This window comes from Typha angustifolia, chromosome 15 (genome assembly GCF_048772165.1).
Source record: "Typha angustifolia cultivar Huaian chromosome 15, ASM4877216v1, whole genome shotgun sequence".
NCBI lineage: Eukaryota > Viridiplantae > Streptophyta > Magnoliopsida > Poales > Typhaceae > Typha > Typha angustifolia.
This window is the reverse complement of record NC_133253.1, coordinates 23,086,720-23,105,193: the sequence shown is the minus strand read 5'-3', so window position 1 is coordinate 23,105,193 and position 18,474 is coordinate 23,086,720. Positions and strand designations below refer to the sequence as shown.

Sequence of the window (18,474 nt, the reverse complement as noted above, 5' to 3'; positions counted from 1 at the left end):
AGCATCTTATTCTTAATGAATGTGAGTTAAAATTTAGGACCAATCCATCTGTAACATTAACATTTGAGTAGCTTTAAGTTTCTATGCATGCTTTCTAAATTCCTTTACGATTCTAGCTCAAAAAGCATGAAATGCCCTAAAAGCCATCCAATACAGTATTCTGTCTGAACTAGATTAATTTGCTTGTCATATGATATGCTAGAGAAATTGCAGCATACATATAATCGCAAATCTGCTATAAAGAACGTGATCTCTAATAAATTTTCTTTTTATTTTCTTTTTCTAACTTATATATATCTTGCAGATGAAAATAAAACTCTAGCGATACAAATAACTTTTGCGTGCATTGGTAGAGGCCCATTATTTTAATCCCAATATTCTTACAATTCTGCATAAAGAGAACTTTAATTTTTTTGGCAAAAGAGAACTTACTATATAAACCAAGGATTCAGTATCTTTTACTCTTTCGACCAAAAATAAGAAAATGAGACTATGTGCATATTGCCATGTCAGCAGCACCGCTGACAGAAATACTTCTCATATTAAAAAAAAATGGAGGGTTAGTTTGGTCAAAAACTCAGAAAATATCAGCTTTTTTACTTTAAAAAAAAACTATATTCCTGAAAGTTTAGTCACGCTACCAGTAGGCAGGCTTCGGCAACTCAAATAATGAAAAAGTAAACAGAGTACAAAATAAACAATCCAACTAATCAAGTAGAGCAAAATGTCTTAAAAAGAAAAGATAAAGAGTAGAGCAAAATGTGCTTCAAATGCTACCTGACTCAATGTCAGTAAGGAATTGTTCCATCTTATTTCCTCCTGAAGGATTCTCAGTGCATGCTGTTAGCATGAATACAACTTTCTGGTAACATCTATGAATGTCACGATTTCTCACTCTACATCAAGATGTCCAATATGACAATCTTGGAGAAAACAGTTCCTTGTGAGTAATTCTTTTCTCAAAAACAATGAACTAGGCGGCCAGTGTCAATGAGGCTCCTTGTAAGTTATTAACTTACAAGTATGTGCCGCCGATGCTAGGGACAGGCGAGTTGGTTCCAATGCTACATGCCATATGCTGTTCAAGCAGTGAGTGCTTGTTAAAAATCAGGAGGAGATTGGATGATAAATCCTCCTTGTCATCAACATCCAAGGCTTTCCATTATGCTGCTCAGCTCACCAATAACCATGGCAGGCCTAGCATATGATCCAGCAAGATTGATAGCATGATACTCTAATCCCTTCCATTGTGAAATCAATGAGAAGTGTGGGCGCCTATACATGCTACTGATTATTTCAAGAACTATGGTATCTGGTGTCGCTGCAACCAAGTGAGTTAGGCCAGCTCCATGAGCCCCTATGACAACTGAAGCTTCTTGAACAGCACGAAGTTGTTCTTTCATATGCATGTGGGCAAAAAGACCATTCACAACATTTATTCTGCATTTCTTCTGGCCTTTTGCCCAATTTTTAATTGCATCAAAAACCTCCTGCTCGTTGCTCAGCCTAGATTCGACCTTTCCACTATGACGTGGGTGGGCTAAGTAATTTTCACGACGTACAAAGAGGACATTGTGCCCATGTGATGTTTTGATGAATGAGTCTTCATTTCCCAGGAGACCAAATGCTGCTCTGAGCATCTCCCCAAATTCAGATAATCGTGCAGTTTTCTGATAATCAGGGTTCTGGCTGAGGATATGAGCAGAGGTACCTTGACAGCTGAAGCTCTCAGTCAGACCTTTAAACATAGCAGTCTCATAACCCAGGGGAGAAAGAACAGCATGACGGAAACAAACAGGACCAGAGAAGTTCTTAGCATATCTAGTGCTCGAAAAGAGAGCCTCCCAAGTTTCTTCTAATGGAGCCTGTAATTTGTATTAACACACCAGGTGCTGACAAAATAAACTTAAAGGCCTCTTTTCCAGTTAAACAGTTGAAGAGCAAAAGCAACAATGAACTTTAGAAAAGCTCCACATGCAGAATGTGTTTTAAGTAATGAATTGCATAGCAAACTTGGCAAATTAGATTTCTCTTAAATAATGAAAGTTCAGATTCTCAGGAGAGTTAAAAAGATGGGAAAAAAAAAAATCACGTTCCAGTGAAACATAATTTGGCTCATATGGAGGTACTTTATGAAAATTTAATTTGTGTAAAAATTGTGTTAAAAAAGTTTTGACAACACCACTATGACAGCAATACCAGATGAAACATGATAAATACATGTGTTAACATATTATTTTCCAATAATGGGATTGAGGAGTATCTTCATTATTAAGTAAATCATATAGGTCTGATTAAAGTAAGGAAATTTTGGAACTACAAAGGTCAAAATTAGATAATACCACTGAGAAGAAAATCAGAAATCACCTATTTGAGTAACCAGTAAAGGAAAAATGCAGTGCAAAAGAATGCATAGCAACTCTAGAGCGACTACGCTCATTTTTCAACATTTGAATAAATCCATAATAGAACAGATTCAAAATAAGAAAGAATACGATTATATACCTTGCAATGCCCATCCACAAAAATCAAGTTAGGACGACTAGACAAGTTTGTAACTCTAGAGCTAATATATGCGCTGTACCAGTCAGTAACTGTGTGGAAAAGGTTTGCATATTCAAAACGAGTCACCAAAAGTGTTGGTTCTTCAATCCACTGCATTCAAAGGTATACATACAAAATTTAGCAGTACTGAGTAAAATGGCAGACAGATATATCATAGACACCCTCAACTGAACAAAAACATTAAACCTCTTATATACTTTTCCAAGATTAGGATTTATTACATGAATCTTACTGCGTTTCTGCGTTCTAGATTATTCATTTATTCACCATTTAATTCATATTTGAAAGCTTAAGAGCTGCTGTGTGATATTCTGATGAGTAATATCTAATGAACACTGATAAGTAAAAAAGACACTTCCAGTATGGATTCTTTAGATTACAGTTCAAAGTTTGAACCTATATAAGGAAACATTCAAATATTTGTCCATTCAAAGACACAGAGGGAGAAATGATCTTCTCAGTACAAGTATGTCTTTAAACCTGCATTTGAGATAAGAGAAATACCATCTTTATGCAGCACAACCTGCCTATAAACCAAGCTCTTGCTTTACCATCTCTCTTCTGATAATGAAATTGGAGATTGCAAATCATTGGTCATGACAAATTCAGCAACAAAAAGGAACTTGCAATGGTCACATTTGCATTTGGGCATAAACTCCAACAATAGCCACCTAGCTGGCCTTTATCGGTAAACTAGAAACAGCATGAGGAATCTATATGACTCTATGCATCATCTGGCCCTGTCTATAACAGTCCAAAGAAGCATGTGATTGAGTAGTCAACTAAGAAGGCCAATATAGAGCAAGATACTTAGGAGGACCTTGGGGGCCAATAAACTTGCTACGTATACTTCTCAGAGATGCCCCATTTCATTTTCTAATTACACCATACATTAATTTCAATAGAAACAAAACTTTAGCAACTTCCAAGAAAATAGCTTGTATTTGCAGTAGATGCTCAGCTCATTGCCTGATATGTGAAGAAGCTCAATGCCTCTATCATATCACAAGTGTCACTAAGGACAGTAGATAAATTCTTCTAATAGCAACATGATCTGCACCTGATTTACCGAACACAAGGGAGGAAATACAGATGACGAGTGTAAACTGATTACTGAATCTAAAGAAAGAAGCTAATGCTAAAGCAATATGCCATTCTAAAGTTCTGTGAATTCTACAACTTAAAATTTGATCGTTTAAACATCTCATTATTCAGTATAATTTTAAACATTGATCGTTCATGTGAGAGATGTCTAGGACGTCGCGTTGCTCATTCTGATATACTAACAGTTTTCCGTTGGTAATAGATTCAGCATGATCAACACAAAATCAGATAAACCCCTTACCTGGGAGCATTCAAGCTCGCCGGGGCGAACGACCCCTATCGAACCCACGAGCTCCCGCATCGTGTGCATCTGGATTGCACCCCGCGGCAAGTACCGATTAAGAAACTCCTCATCCGCCAGCCTCTCATCAGCACGCCCTTCCCCTTCCTCGATCTGGAACGCGCCGGGCTCGTACCTGGGGAGCTCCTCCTCCTCCCCTCTTCCGATCACCTTCTCCAGCTCCTCCCCGCCCACCGTCATCGAGATCCGGCTCGGATCCATCCGAATCCTACCCCCCTCGCAGATCGAGCTGGCCAAGGTCTCGCTGTAGAAGCACCGGAACCATCCGCCGCCGCCGGAGGAGGAGTGCGGGCGGAGGAGGTCGATGCGTCGGGAGAAGCCGTGGCCGAAGTAGCCCTCGCATGAGCGGGGAGGAGGGGGAGGAGAGGGACTCCATGGGAGGAAGGAAGGGAGAGAAGGCCACGGTTTAAGGGAGGAGGAAGAAGGCAGGGTTTCTAGGGTTTGGCGGGGTGGGCGGGTTGCGCGGGGGCGAGGGTGGAGGATGAAGTAGATGGAGAGAGAGATGAAGTTGAGGAAGAATAGGAAGAGGAGGGTGCGGACGAGGAGACGGCGTTGCCGTCGGCTCATCGCGTACAGTATCTTTTCTTTCTTTCTCGAGCTTTGAGATGTGTGCAAGAGAGGAGGGGATAGAACTTAGAAGGGTGATTAGGGAGTTATTTTTAACGAGGTCCGGCCGAACGAAGAAGCACGTCACAATGCGGGAAGTGAGTAACATTTTTGTCATACGATTTTTACAATATAAACCTTCACAAAAGCTATTATTAGATTGTTTATTCAGATCAAATAATACTTAAGGCCCCCCCCCCTACGGACATGGGATTGAGGAGTATCTCCATTATTAAGTAGATCATATAGGTCTGATTAAAGTAAGGAAATTCTGAAACCATAAAGGTCCAAATTGAAAAAAAAAATACCACTGAGAAGAGTATGACAAAAATCACCTATTTGAGTAACCATGTAAAGGAAAATTGGGATGCATAATAACAAAGTTGTTCCTAAAGCATCACCAAGTTAAGATATTTCACTACTAAGATCGAGGCATTGTGCTTTAGTTTGAAAGGGATGAGGATCGTCCCATAAACTCAAATTTTGTGGTGCCCACCTATCGTCGAGTTTCTCACCTTTGAAGGAGAGCAAAGGGTTGCAGTATGTCTTTAGATGCTCCGAATGAAATCGACGTGGTTTTGTCCCTTCCCCCTCAATAAATCTATGGAGGTGATAATGAATTTTTGGACCCTTTATGGAAGGGTGGGAAGGAAAGGTTAAGATTGAGTTTGATGGCATTAGCAGAAGGTGGATAACTGCTCAAATTGCTAGTGCAAGCATTCCAAAGAGAGTATAGTTAATAGTGTTATATATATATTCAATAAGAACTAAGTCTAGAGAATCTTATTTTATTCAATTCTAGATGAATCTTATTTTATTTGACTATTTAAAAAAATAATCGAATTGAAATAATACGTGATTCACGGAATTCCACCTTTGGGAGCCAACTGAACTAAGCCACTAAATAATTTTTTTATAATTATTAATTAATATTAGAGTCCATTCTATTATCTTCTTAAGTCATAAGAAAGTGTATTTATCTTCCATTTTGTTTTTAATCTAAAAAAGATTTAATTTTCCGTCCAAAATGAGTAAATAAAGAATTGAATTGTACGTGGAGTTATCCCAACAAGAGAAACAATTTATCAGTTATCTGCGACGGGAAAAACTTCCACCACTAATCTCCCATACGAGAAGAAGGGAGAGGGAGAGAGAGAGAGGGAGAGCGAGCTTCGATCACACACAATGGCGGCAGTCTCGCCTTCTCTTCTTCTTCTCTCCCACACCAAAACCCTAGCTACTCCACTGCGCAAGGGCCTTCTCCTCGGCTGGACGCGGAGAACCGTCACAGCCGCCGATAGGTTTCCGGCGGGGAATCCTCGCGGGCGCCCGTTCTCCTCCCCTTTCACCGCCGCGGTGGCAGCGGAGGCGGCCGTTGAGGCTGAGGAGAAGTCTTCCAAGGAGGAACAATCGGCGGAGGAGAGGGTTGTCCTCCCAACTAACGAGTCCTCTGAACGATTGCTTCGAATTCGCCACACGGTATGCCATCTCGTTCTCTTTCTTGTTCAAATATACCTCTTATTATTTTTCGTAGGGGAAAAAGGTGTTATCTTCGACATGTCTTCAAATTTTTTCTCGCACATGGGGATTTATTATATATATGAGGTCAGTTCAGAGATCTCAAACAATTGCCTGGTGTAATTCGGGTCAAGAACTATAATTTATCACTGGTACCTTGCTTGTCGCAAACTTTTATTTGGTATCGGTACTTCCAAATACGACACGTTAACTGGTCTATGTCCTCATAATTTAGAGCTCCGGTGAGGGAAGGATTCATTTTTTTTAACGGTTCTTTTTTGATAATTTTCTTATGAGAGTCAATTGAGAGAGTCGATCTTGCTAACTAAATGAAGAATGTGGGTTACAAAGCTTGGCAGAACTGCTTGTGAACGATGAGAGGCAAGATTTGAGTCACACTACTCATTAATGCACACAATACAAAACATTTGAATATTTGGTAAATGCGAGAAAAATCCTATTGTCAGGTGGCGATGAGGCCTTTAAATTCGTATATTTGATTTCGAATTGATGAAAAGGCTCCCAACAGTTTTGCACTAGACTTTTCAAACTTAGCGCACTGAGTCCACAAACAAAGTATAAAAATATAAACAAAGAGCTAAGTTGCATAAAATGCTTTCTGCCTCACAAATTATGTTTTCATTCGAAGCATATAAGTTTCTGGAGCTGGCGAACTATATGAAATTGCTCAGGTTCAGTTTAGTTGCTAATGCCCTAATTGCTCGACTCTCTTTTGCAGTGCGCTCATGTCATGGCCATGGCTGTTCAGAAACTATTCCCTGGCTCTAAAGTGACTATAGGTCCATGGATTGATAATGGGTTTTATTATGATTTTGATATGGAACCTTTGACAGACAAGGACCTGAAAAGAATAAAAAAGGAAATGGTGAGGATAACCTATATCTTATGACAAACTTAATTTTCTTGACTGGTGAAGTTAGGCTTGTACGTCATGATTGAAACATATTCATCAGTTTATTGTTCCGGGGTGCAGAATTTAAATCTTGCATCATTTGTAGGATCGCATTATTAGTCGTAATCTGCCATTAGTAAGAGAGGAAGTTTCTAGAGAAGAGGCTCGAAAAAGAATCTCAGCCCTCAGTGAACCATATAAAATGGAGATTTTAGAAGGCATCAAAGAAGAACATATCACCATTTATCATATAGGTAAGAGTTACTGTTAGTCATACATTTCCACTATATGGTGCGATGGTGTTCTGTAGACATATTTTAAATTTTGCTAATCCTCTTTATCTCATTCAGGAAATGAATGGTGGGATCTTTGTGCTGGGCCTCATGTTGATTCAACTGGAGATATAAACAGGAAGGCTGTTGAACTTGAATCTGTTGCTGGGGCCTATTGGAGAGGTGATGAGAACAAACCAATGCTGCAGAGAATTTATGGAACAGCATGGGAGACTCAAGATCAGTTAAATGCGTACCTTCACTTCAAGGAGGAAGCAAAGCGCCGTGATCATAGGCGTTTGGGTCAGGATCTTGATCTCTTCTCACTGCAGGTACTTCTCAGAACCAACTGAATTAAATTATTGCATTATTTTATTTATTTTGAGATACGAGTCATAATTATCATGCTATATAATTAGATAGATATGCATAACAACTCATGTAAAAAGCTACTGTGATGGAGAAAGTAATGGCTATACTTTAGTTCAAAATGCACGAGGTTAAGTGCTCAAATTGAAAGTATATGAAAATTTCATAGAATTGAGCCAAACTACAGTGGGGTAGAGGGTAATTTTCTTCTTTTTTTTTCTAATCTTTGTGCATGTACATCCATGTAATATATTCTTAGATGTCTTCTGTATTAGATGCATGATGAGTCTGCTGCATGATTACATTCTGAATGCAAAAGCATATGGCTTTTTGATACTATCTTTTATATCTCTTAATATCATGAAATTAGTGAATGCTAGTTTCCGATTAGAGCACATCTCTCTTGCTGCAAGGCCATGGTACAAGATTTCTTTTTGAATTATGTGCTATATTGTGGCACAGTTGCTACTGTTTGTAGAACATTCTGAGCTCCATTTGAACCTTTTACAGGAAGATGCAGGTGGTGGACTGGTGTTTTGGCATCCAAAAGGTGCCATAATCAGGCACCTTATCGAAGATTCATGGAAAAAGATTCATTTGCAACATGGTTATGAGTTCTTGTATACTCCCCATGTTGCAAAAGCAGATCTCTGGAAAATCAGTGGCCATTTGGATTTCTACAGAGAGAATATGTATGACCAAATGGATGTAGAAGATGAACTTTATCAACTGCGGCCCATGAACTGTCCTTACCACATTTTAGTTTACAAAAGAAAGTTGCACTCCTACAGGGAACTACCAATCAGAGTGGCAGAGTTGGGAACAGTGTACAGATACGAACTTTCTGGTAGCTTGCATGGACTGTTTCGTGTCAGAGGGTTTACTCAGGTAATCTCCAGTGGATTATCACTTTAAGACCGTCTTAGTCATCTGACTTGTGACCTAACTTCTATGTGACTTCCTTATAATTTTTATGTACCCAAGTCCATTGTATTTGTTATGCGATTCTTTGTTTAAGTTCATTGCTCTTCAGTTATTCTTTTGTGGACTTACATTTGCAGTTGTTTATATATATATATATTCTAGGTTATGCTGCGGATGTTTTTTGTCATTAATCCTTTTAAGTGTCTTCCCCCTAATATTTATCTAGTAATGATTCCGTTTCATTTGTTTTTCACATCTTGTTATGTTTCTTTGAGTAATATCAGGGTGAATTGATATTTGACTTTCAAGCTAGAAAATGTAAAGATTGTCTTATTGTTTATTAGTCATTCAGAGTTCATTCCCTGGATTGATCTTGCAAAGTTATTTTATCATTTAGTGTGTCTGCATGCACACTTCTGCTGGATTGGATATTTAGAATCTACTCTTCCTACTATTGTTTCTGCTGTGAAGTGTAGTTTATGTGCGAAATAAAGTTGCAACTTTCCACAGCATAATGCTTAACTCAACTCATAGGCAGTATGTTCTGTAAGTTTAGCAGGGCAGATTTATGTTTTGTTGCACCACCTTTTTTTTATTGTGACCTGCTAAACAGATCATAATAGAAGGGTTTTCCTCCTTTAATTCCATACTGAATTGCATAATGTGGGTACCAGTATCTTTTAATTTTTATGACAATATGTACCTATTAATTTATGCAGGATGATGCACATATATTTTGTTTGGATGACCAAATCAAGGCTGAGATCAGAGGTGTGCTTGATCTGACTGAGGAAATATTACTACAGTTTGGTTTCAGTAAGTATGAAGTGAACCTCTCTACTAGGCCGGAAAAATCTGTTGGTAGTGACGATATATGGGAAAAAGCAACAGCTGCCCTGAGAGAGGCTCTGGAGGATAAAGGCTGGAATTACCAGGTTGATGAAGGTGGTGGTGCTTTTTATGGTCCAAAGATTGATCTGAAAATTGAGGATGCTCTTGGAAGGAAGTGGCAATGTTCTACTGTGCAGGCAAGTATTTGAAAATGCCATTAGAAGTTTCTTTTGAAAGTTGTGAGATGTGGGATTCTGCATGAGTAGATGTAGGAAGTGGGGACTGAGAAATCTTAATCTGATGCCATTACAGGTTGATTTCAATTTGCCTGAGCGGTTTGACATTTCTTACGTGGATTCAGATGCTGAAAGAAGACGACCTATCATGATCCACAGAGCTGTTCTTGGTTCTTTAGAGCGATTCTTCGGAGTCCTCATTGAACACTATGCCGGTGATTTCCCACTTTGGATTGCCCCCATTCAAGCTCGCATTTTGCCCGTCACAGATACTGAGGTTTGCAATTTCCATTACATGAACTTTACTGTTATAAGCATTGCAACTGTTGAAATTCTTAAAGACGAAATTTCTTTTCATAAGAAAAGCATGAAATTTTTCTCTGGCTGATTAGATATGTGCTGGTTTCACTACATCATACTTGACATTGGCTTTATATAGGCAATCACAATACATACTAGTTGGAAAAGCTAGTCCATACTGTAAATCTTCTAAATTGATCTGGCCTTGTGCCTATGATGCACAAGTAGAGAATGCACAAGAATATCACCCACCCTCAGTATTGAAGGTTTATACGACTATTCTCATAATTGTTGTTATGGCGTGGATAAAAGAATCACATTGGTTGCCCAGGATAATCTCTTTCACAACTCTCATGGCTAGGTTATTTTCATCTTGTTCTTGTATCTATTAATTAGTGCAAATGATATTTTATGCAGAACTGTAACTGTGCTATAGCTTTCTTGAATTTCAATGTTTTCTGCATGAAGTCAACACTCACAAGTTACTCACCGTTATGGTTGAATTGTTTCAGTCACCTTTTGGCAGCATCCTTCACAGCTTCGTGCATATTCAACTGAGGATCTAAGTGGTCTGTTATGCTTTGTATGTTTTGAAAGAACTTCCACTCCAGATCATTTAGGACAATTGTTTTGAATGATCTGAATCTTAGCAAGTTAAATACTCTGCATTCAGTAATAATTCTAGCCCAACACTGTAGGAACCTAGGTAGGGTCAATTTACAGAACCTTTCATGACATGCCAACAATGTTTTTCAGTTTTTTAAGTTATTGCAGTCATTTTTTTTTCCACCAATATGTTTAGAAAAACTAGTTTCAGAGTGGATCAGGAAAATTTCCCTTTTGAAGGCTCAAGTCATAATTAAATTATTCATATTTCAGGTGAAGTATTGCAAGGACGTGGTCTCAAGGCTAAAATCCTATGACATCAGAGCTGAGCTCTGCCATGGCGAGCGCCTACCAAAGCTCATAAGGAATGCTGAGAAACAGAAGGTGCCATTAATGGCAGTTGTCGGTCCGAAGGAAGTTGAGACCGAAACTGTAACTGTTAGGTCTCGGTTTAGTGGAGAGATTGGGACCATGAGTATAGATGATTTTATCAGTAGAATCCAGGTTGCTGTTGAGAAAAGAACTTCATTATAATGATCTAGCTTATGTCATTGATGATGATCCTGTGGGGTTGGCAGATATCCTATTGGAGATAAACTATAGTTGATAAAGCCAGTGACAATGTGTCCAGTTACGGTTCCAATACATTGTAGCATGCTTCTTTTTTCAAATTCTGTCCATGTATATTGTTACTGGTTGTTAATATTATTCTTAATTCTTTTTGGATACATATGAACTTCAACACAGATTCACATGTGCACTTGCATGACAATTGTATAAATTACATAAAAACTTAATTTCCGTAGTTCTTTAATGTTATTCTGAAATTAGATATACTATTTGCAAGAAATGCTGGTAACATTAATGAAATTTTGTACTTATACAAGAACATTGCAAAAAAATGACCTAGCGAATAAAAAAAAAAAAAACTACAGCCATTTCAACACCAACAGGGAACAAATTACATAATAATTTACCGTATGAATTTAACCATAGCAGTGTGGCTATATCTTCAGTCTCTTGTAATCTCTTCATCTCTATGTACAATTGTTGAGATGTTTGTCAGGATTATGAAGTCCTGAAAACAAATGTACCTGCACAGACGAAAGAAGATTAGAGGTTTGCAGACAAATTGTACAGTGAAGAAGAGCTATTCTAGATCAGCAGAAAGTGTAATAGCTTCTTTACCTAATGTGGGCATCAGAAGTGACAGTGCTCCAATGCTGACAACCTTCAGTGGCAACCCGATCTTTATCATATCCTTGATCGCAATATGTCCGGTTGTGAATCCGACTATATTTGACGGTGTGCCCGTGGGGAGCAAGAAGGCGAGCTCAGCACCAATGGCCCCGGGAATCATTAGCAGAAGTGGGTGGATGTTGATAGACTTGGCGAGTTGGATGAGAAGCGGGATGACGAGCGTCGCAGTGGCGTTATTGGAGGTGAACTCAGTGAGACTACTGCTTACAAAACAAACTAATGGAGTGATTACTAGCGGTGGAGCTGTCTTCAGAAATCTCAGGCTTGTCGATAGGATGTCAGCAAGGCCACTCGATCGCACACCATCAGCTATTGCGAAGCCTGCCCCTAGTAGCAGTATGACACTCCAGGGGATCTTCTTGCATTTGTTCCAGTCCATCAACTTCTCTCCCTCTTGCTTTTTGTTTGGAATTATGAATAATAGAGTTGCCATCATCACCTGCACAGAAGGATAGGAAGTACTCAGGTCTAATTCTGCTCCCGTTTATATGTTTTAATTAATCTCGTGTGTTATTAGTCGATTTCATGTCTAAACTTACACTAACAGCTCCATCACCAACTTTTCCATGAAACAGAGATCCCCAGCCAGGAACTTCATCTGTTATGCTTCTTGTCATCCATAAAACTACAAGGGACTGCATTGCCAATATAAAAAAAAAAAAGGTTAAAATGAATCTTAGTATTATTAAAAAGACTCAGAAGTTTATGGGACATACTGAAAACACTGCCAGGATCATCTTCTCAGCAAAATCCATTGGTCCTGTTAAATAGACAAGCAAATCAGTAGAAAATATACTTAATTCTAAGAGGTATCCTCAAGCTATATAATGACCAATTGATAGCTTTTCTGAATAAATATATATATATACTGCTCACCTAGAAGCTCCTTCTCTCTTTTCAAGCTGCTTTTGTCCAGATATGCGGAAAGTACACTTCCTGAACCCTTTGAGAGATAACAAAAGCAAAGCAGACCCCACAGAGCAAAGAATATTAGCAGTGCCAATGGGAAGGCAAAGAGAAACCAAGTGCTGAAACCGATGGGCATCTCCTGAGGAAAAGAGCTCCCCCACATCCCCACCAATATGAGATTGACACCAGTGCCTGTCAGTGTGGTTATCCCTCCAATGGCAGCAGAGTAGATCACCCCCAGTATCACAGCTTTGCGGAATCGGACTACGTCGGGATGCACCTCATCGCCTCCGTCGGGAAGCCACTGTAGTATGCCAGTTGCCACCGGCATCATCATCACCGCTGCTGCTGTGTTCTGCATCCACATGCTGATGAATCCAGTCGTGGCGCAGATCCCGAGGAGCAGCAATGGGGGATTCAGAGGATCCCCACAGAACAACAGAGTTACCTGCCCATAAAAAAGTGATGCTTGTGATCAGTATAGTTTGAAAACGTGGAGATTTGTTCTCAATTGCCATAGAATGCAAACTAGTGTTAAATATGGGAGATAGAGTTGGAGCTCACATTCAGGGCTAGTCGTCGATGGATGTTGTAATGCTCGACAGCCAATGCGAGTATGAAGCTACCGAGCATGAGGGAGATGACGTCGTTCATGTATGACCTTGTGACTTCCTCAGATGAAGCAATTCCGAAGAGGGGGAAGAGGAAGAGAGGGGACATGGAGGTGATGGGCATCGGGATCGCCTCGGTGAGCCACCATATGAATACCCAGGAGAGGACGGCGAGCATGTTCCGGCTTGACGGCTGCCCATCGATATCTACAAAGAGGCATATTAACATGCATACAAAAGGTCCAAGAAGGATGAAGAGATAGTTGGTGTTCAAGACTTTCTTAAGAAGTGAAAGGTGGGGGATCTGGGAAGGCCTTGTAATGGGTAGAAGAGGAGTTTTGGAGTCTTCCATTTTGGAAGTGGTTGTGGTATGTATAGTATACTTGTATTGTATGTCTGGTAGGCTATATATAGATTGCCAATTTGTAGGTGAATGCTTCCAGTTTGATAGTTTGGAAGGAGCTCATGGATTCTAATGAAACAGCTTGATTGGGTCATGGCTTATGCAGCTTCTCTCTTCCTTCACTACCTGCTGATTTGAAAACAGTCTAAACTCAAAACATCATACTGGGAGAGAGGGACAGAGAGGGAGAGAGATAAGAGTCAAGGTGGTATATGGAAGATGCCAGGCATGCCAATAGCCAGATAAGGATGCTGTCATTGGCTCTGTGGGTCATCCTGCCTTGTCCTTTTTATACATGTGGGCAATATGAATATACTTAATCTTATTCTGACATACCGGTAGGTTTGTGAGATATAAATTAGTCAGTGATGTATAGTTTTAGTCCTAACTTTTTATAGAGAAATAAGATCATTTCATGTGCCAATCATCAACCCTTACCTAAGTAGGAAAGAACAACAGCTCCATTCTGTTCAAAGTTTGTGAGGAGATCATCCACAAGGTCAGTTGCATCTTAGCTAGCTTTTGCTCTTTTTACGTATTCCATGGTATTTTCCATTTATTCACTAGTCTTTTGCAGCTGTTAATAGATGCTTCTTCTTGAAGCCCTCGAGTATTCAAGTCTTAATGCATTTATCAACTCAAATTATAAATCTTTAGCAACTACTATTCTCTACATAGTAGTATTCAAGTCTACTTGCTCTAATTGCTTACGTTTTTTTTTTCGTCTTCACATTATATTAGAAAAAAGGACAAACTTTGGCCACGAAAATTATAGAATACTTGTCACCTGGGGTCCAGAACGGTGGATCTTTGCTGATTAATTTACTCTTGTGCTTAACATGTCTATCTATGTAGCATTATTGTTTACATTATTGGTTTCTTTAATCCAGGAAACTCGTAACCTGGAGTACGATATATATTTATATATTTCTACATATGGCCGTCTAGATGGATAAAGGCATAAAGCTGCTTTGCTATGACTTCTAATAGATTATGGATGGAGGCAAGTTGTGAATAAAATAATAACAGCGATAGGAATCATAAGACCCCATCCCTTATCCATTAGCTTCCAATAATGATTTATAATTCCTAGAAAACATCTCTGTGGCTTTCTTACAAAGAAATTTACCAACTTACAATAATAAAAAATAAAAAAAAGCCCTATGAGGTCGATACATTCTGTACAAACTTTGGTTGACTAACTTTGCTATAACTTCTTATTTGTGCCAAAAACATATGGTCCTGCATCAATTAGAAAACAAAGGAAGGAAGAATCAAACAAGTGCTACTGAAAATTAAAGGCATCAAGGTAAAAACAATGGAAGATTACTCACCCAACGTCGGCATAAGTAGTGTAAGAGTCGCAATGGCTGCAATCTTTAACGTTATTCCAGTCTTGATCATGTCCTTGATCTCAATGTGCCCTGTGGTGAATCCCATTGCATTGGAAGGCGTGCCGGTGGGGAGCAGGAAGGCGAATTGCGAGCCGATGGCGCCGGGCACCATGAGGAGGAGAGGATGCACCCCCATGGATTCGGCCAGTTCGATGAGCAGAGGGACTACCAGAGTGGTGGTTGAGTTGTTTGATGTGAATTCCGTGATACTACTGCTCACGAGACACACCAACGGTGCAATTGCAAGGTATGGAGCTGCCTTGAGGAAGCCGAGGCTCGCGGAGAGCACGTCGGCGAGGCCGCTAGTTCGAACGCCGTCGGCAATCGCGAAGCCCGCCCCGAGGAGGAGAATGATGTTCCACTGGAGCTTCTTGCATTTGTTCCAGTCCATTAGCTTCTCTCCTTCATTCTTCTTGTTTGGAATTATGAAGAGCAAGGTTGCCATCATCACCTGCATCAGATGAGAGAGAGATTATTTTTTATGCCTTCGTGGATAAGGCTTGCTTTATTGCACCAAGAAATGGCTACTTACACTGACAGTTCCATCACCAACGTTGTCATGAAACAAAGCTCCCCAACCAGGGAGATCATTGGTTAGACTTCTAGTCATCCATAGAACTATAAGAGACTGCAAAGTTTACAGAGAGTTAGAGATCTAGGAAAAGTATTTGTTTTAAAGTCTTAGAGAAGAAGTAAAACTTACTCCAAACACAGCTAGGACCATCTTCTCGGCAAAAGCCATTGGACCTGTCACAATTAATAGTGGGTCTTAAATCAATTCATTTGCAATAGGAATTCTACAGAAGGAAAAGAAACAGAGGAGCCCCTGAATTATTACCAAGTAACTCAAGCTCCCTTTTCAAATGGTTTCTATCTAAGTAGGCAGAGAGAGCTTTCGCAGTATTCTTTGAGCAGTAAAAGAGGCAAAGGATACCCCACAAGATGAAGAAGAGAAGCAGAGCCAGGGGAAAACCAAAGAGGAACCAAGAGCTGAAGCTGATGGGTTCCTCGTCAGGGAAATAACTTCCCCACATCCCCACCAAGATGAGGTTAACTCCAGTGCCTGTCAAGGTGCTCATCCCTCCAATGGAGGCGGAGTAGATGACTCCTAGTATCACTGCCTTGAAGTACTTTTTGACATCAGAACTCAGCGAGTCCTCATCAGGGAACCTCTGAATTATCCCGGTGGCCACCGGGATCATCATCACCGCCGCTGCCGTGTTGTGGATCCACATGCTCACGAACGCTGTCGTGCCGCAGAGCCCCAGTAGCAGCAACGGCGGATTCAGAGGATCCCCACAGAACAATGAAGTTATCTGTTGGATTTATTGCGCAATTCTGATCATTTCTAGATAACTTTTTAGTACGTAAAATCATAGGGGTGTCGTGAACTCACATTGAGTGCTAGTCTTCTATGAATGTTGTAGTGTTCAATGGCCAGCGCCAGTATGAAGCTACCAAGCACAAGAGCGATGACGTCGTCCATGTAGGCTTTGGCAACGGCGTCGGCGGTGGAGATCCCGAAGAGGGGGAAGAGGAAGAGAGGAGACATGGAGGTGACGGCCATCGGCACGGCTTCGGTGAGCCACCACAGGAAGACCCACGAGAGGACGGCGAGCATGTTGCGGCTCGAGTTCCGGCCGTCGAGGTCGACAAAGAAGAAGATGAGCATGCATGCTAACGGCCCCAAGATGATGAACAAATACTTGCCAGTTAAAAGTGATCTCAGAGGGAAGCGCGATGTTTGTATACGTTCACGAAGAGGTAGAAGGGGAGCTTTTGTGTCATCTCTATCAGCCATTATCGATGATGAGAAAATATAGGCTTTTGAGCTCTTAAATTCTTTTTATAGTTTTAAGAGAGGAAGTGGGATTCTTTGGCAGCAGCTCAAAGAATGGAGGAAAAGTATGTTGGTGGTGTACAAATTATATTTCTCTTTTACCTGTAAGATTAATTTTGAGCAATTGAATTTGCCCAACTGGGATTCCAATAGCCAGGTGTAGTGGATAGAGATGGTGAGTCACCAATGCTTGTGGCGTCTAAACGCTGCACTCCCTTCAAATGTATATACTAGAATTACACTTTTGAACATAATTTTCATATACTCTTTATAAAATATAGTAAGCAATTATAAAATTCAAGGCAAGTTTAATCAATAGATTGTAGTGGAGAAATCGTCAATCCTTAGTACTGTGGAGAAAAGGAGAGATGAAGGACAGTTCCAAGGCGAGATTCACATTGTGCAGCAAAAAAATAAAACAAAACAGAGTTCCTAGAAATTTCTTCCCTTGCTCAGTACTGAAATTAGAAACTTTTGCCTTCTTTTCTGATGGAACCTTAAAGTTTGTCATCCTTCAATTCATGAGAGCCATGACAATTAGATGCAATTATTTTGTACAATTATTAGTTCCTACTCGATCGATGAAAAGGATTGATGAAGGTGGTCCATCCACTGTGTGAGGAGGAGGAGCTCATGCGTCCACATCCTATCTAATTAATGGCAGAGAAATCTTAATCATGTCCATGAATCTTCTACATGTTTTGAGATACAGATGATACCTTCCCAGGATAATAGAACCCAACTGGGACAGTTCTTATGGAGGAATCCAAAGTGGTAATTGATACTTGGTAGCTTTGTAATCATGTAGTCAGACTGCCAGAGCCAAGGAAATTATGGAAGTAAGATGGATGCATCTCAAGCTTCTAATTGCGGTGGCGTGATGACATGAAATCTTTGGCTCCTGGCCTTAGCTTCGGTGGCATGCAATCACGAGTTGAGTTGCTTCTATCTCTGGCAATGCAATGCTTTTGGATATGCCATGACGTCCATAGAAGAGAATTCATTTACGCCTTTTGCAAATGTTTATAAATAATGTTCATAGGATTCGAACTGAGTCTTTTGCTTCCAAATTTAAGCTATGCCAAAATAGAGTTTACCCCTCGTTGTTTGTACTTACTCTCTATATATTTTTAAGCAATGATTCCATACTAACTAATCAATTATCAAAATAATTTTAATGTATACAAGATATTATACATATGTGGCTTAAATACTAAAGTTTATAAATATATAAAAATAAATTGTAATTAAAATAGAGAAGGCAACGAATTATATTGATTTATGACTGGACTGGAACTGAAAAAGACAGAGAATTTACACTTGCTCTAAAACTTATTAATCGAGCACATATTTTCCATCTTTCCAGAGTTTAATTAATGATGCTTTCACCCCCACCTCAACTACTTGGAAACATCTGAGGAATGGCACGAGAAAGTAGTGAATAGTGATCTTATTTTGGTCAAGGAGTTGGACTTCTGTGGCATGCCACGGTGGTTAGATTTGTCTGGTGAA

At 39.8% G+C, this 18,474-nt stretch overlaps 4 protein-coding genes across 4 annotated transcripts; 1 reads left to right on the top strand and 3 right to left on the bottom strand.

Annotated features, from left to right (window-relative positions):
- Positions 1–762: 762 nt before the first annotated feature.
- LOC140777887 (beta-1,2-xylosyltransferase RCN11) lies at positions 763–4,643 on the bottom strand. The gene is made up of 3 exons (XM_073122290.1): positions 3,911–4,643; positions 2,506–2,655; positions 763–1,865 (listed from the first exon to the last, which is right to left on the bottom strand). Exons 1-3 carry the CDS (start codon positions 4,535–4,537, stop codon positions 1,143–1,145), a joined length of 1,500 nt encoding a protein of 499 aa, XP_072978391.1. The 5' UTR covers positions 4,538–4,643; the 3' UTR covers positions 763–1,142.
- Positions 4,644–5,658: 1,015 nt separating this feature from the next.
- LOC140777476 (threonine--tRNA ligase, chloroplastic/mitochondrial 2) lies at positions 5,659–11,273 on the top strand. The gene is made up of 8 exons (XM_073121616.1): positions 5,659–6,055; positions 6,834–6,980; positions 7,114–7,261; positions 7,358–7,611; positions 8,159–8,536; positions 9,292–9,600; positions 9,716–9,916; positions 10,819–11,273. The coding sequence occupies exons 1-8, from the start codon at positions 5,762–5,764 to the stop codon at positions 11,077–11,079; spliced, it is 1,992 nt and encodes a 663-aa protein (XP_072977717.1). The 5' UTR covers positions 5,659–5,761; the 3' UTR covers positions 11,080–11,273.
- A 104-nt stretch (positions 11,274–11,377) lies between these two features.
- LOC140777478 (tonoplast dicarboxylate transporter-like) lies at positions 11,378–14,033 on the bottom strand. Its single transcript, XM_073121618.1, has 6 exons — positions 13,279–14,033; positions 12,682–13,162; positions 12,522–12,565; positions 12,345–12,440; positions 11,734–12,244; positions 11,378–11,639 (listed from the first exon to the last, which is right to left on the bottom strand). Exons 1-6 carry the CDS (start codon positions 13,675–13,677, stop codon positions 11,614–11,616), a joined length of 1,557 nt encoding a protein of 518 aa, XP_072977719.1. The 5' UTR covers positions 13,678–14,033; the 3' UTR covers positions 11,378–11,613.
- Positions 14,034–14,739: 706 nt separating this feature from the next.
- Positions 14,740–17,083, bottom strand: LOC140777477 (tonoplast dicarboxylate transporter-like). Its single transcript, XM_073121617.1, has 6 exons — positions 16,519–17,083; positions 15,961–16,438; positions 15,826–15,869; positions 15,655–15,750; positions 15,063–15,573; positions 14,740–14,970 (listed from the first exon to the last, which is right to left on the bottom strand). Exons 1-6 carry the CDS (start codon positions 16,921–16,923, stop codon positions 14,936–14,938), a joined length of 1,569 nt encoding a protein of 522 aa, XP_072977718.1. The 5' UTR covers positions 16,924–17,083; the 3' UTR covers positions 14,740–14,935.
- Between the last annotated feature and the right edge of the window lie 1,391 nt (positions 17,084–18,474).

Bases quoted from the DNA above. Each gene is read 5' to 3' on its own strand.
- LOC140777887 (XM_073122290.1), bottom strand. From the start codon at position 4,537: ATGAGCCGACGGCAACGCCGTCTCCTCGTCCGCACCCTCCTCTTCCTA. The intron at 2,656-3,910 runs GTAAGGGGTTTA...CTTTGAATGCAG, and splicing joins GCGAGCTTGAATGCTCCCAG to TGGATTGAAGAACCAACACT. The intron at 1,866-2,505 runs GTATATAATCGT...TACAAATTACAG, and splicing joins TTGTGGATGGGCATTGCAAG to GCTCCATTAGAAGAAACTTG.
- LOC140777476 (XM_073121616.1), top strand. From the start codon at position 5,762: ATGGCGGCAGTCTCGCCTTCTCTTCTTCTTCTCTCCCACACCAAAACC. The intron at 8,537-9,291 runs GTAATCTCCAGT...TAATTTATGCAG, and splicing joins GTGTCAGAGGGTTTACTCAG to GATGATGCACATATATTTTG. The intron at 9,917-10,818 runs GTTTGCAATTTC...TTCATATTTCAG, and splicing joins TGCCCGTCACAGATACTGAG to GTGAAGTATTGCAAGGACGT.
- LOC140777478 (XM_073121618.1), bottom strand. From the start codon at position 13,677: ATGGAAGACTCCAAAACTCCTCTTCTACCCATTACAAGGCCTTCCCAG. The intron at 12,566-12,681 runs GTGAGCAGTATA...TCTATTTAACAG, and splicing joins AAGAGAGAAGGAGCTTCTAG to GACCAATGGATTTTGCTGAG. The intron at 11,640-11,733 runs GTAAAGAAGCTA...TCGTCTGTGCAG, and splicing joins ACTTCTGATGCCCACATTAG to GTACATTTGTTTTCAGGACT.
- LOC140777477 (XM_073121617.1), bottom strand. From the start codon at position 16,923: ATGGCTGATAGAGATGACACAAAAGCTCCCCTTCTACCTCTTCGTGAA. The intron at 16,439-16,518 runs GTGAGTTCACGA...TAAATCCAACAG, and splicing joins ATAGAAGACTAGCACTCAAT to ATAACTTCATTGTTCTGTGG. The intron at 14,971-15,062 runs GTGAGTAATCTT...TAATTGATGCAG, and splicing joins ACTACTTATGCCGACGTTGG to GACCATATGTTTTTGGCACA.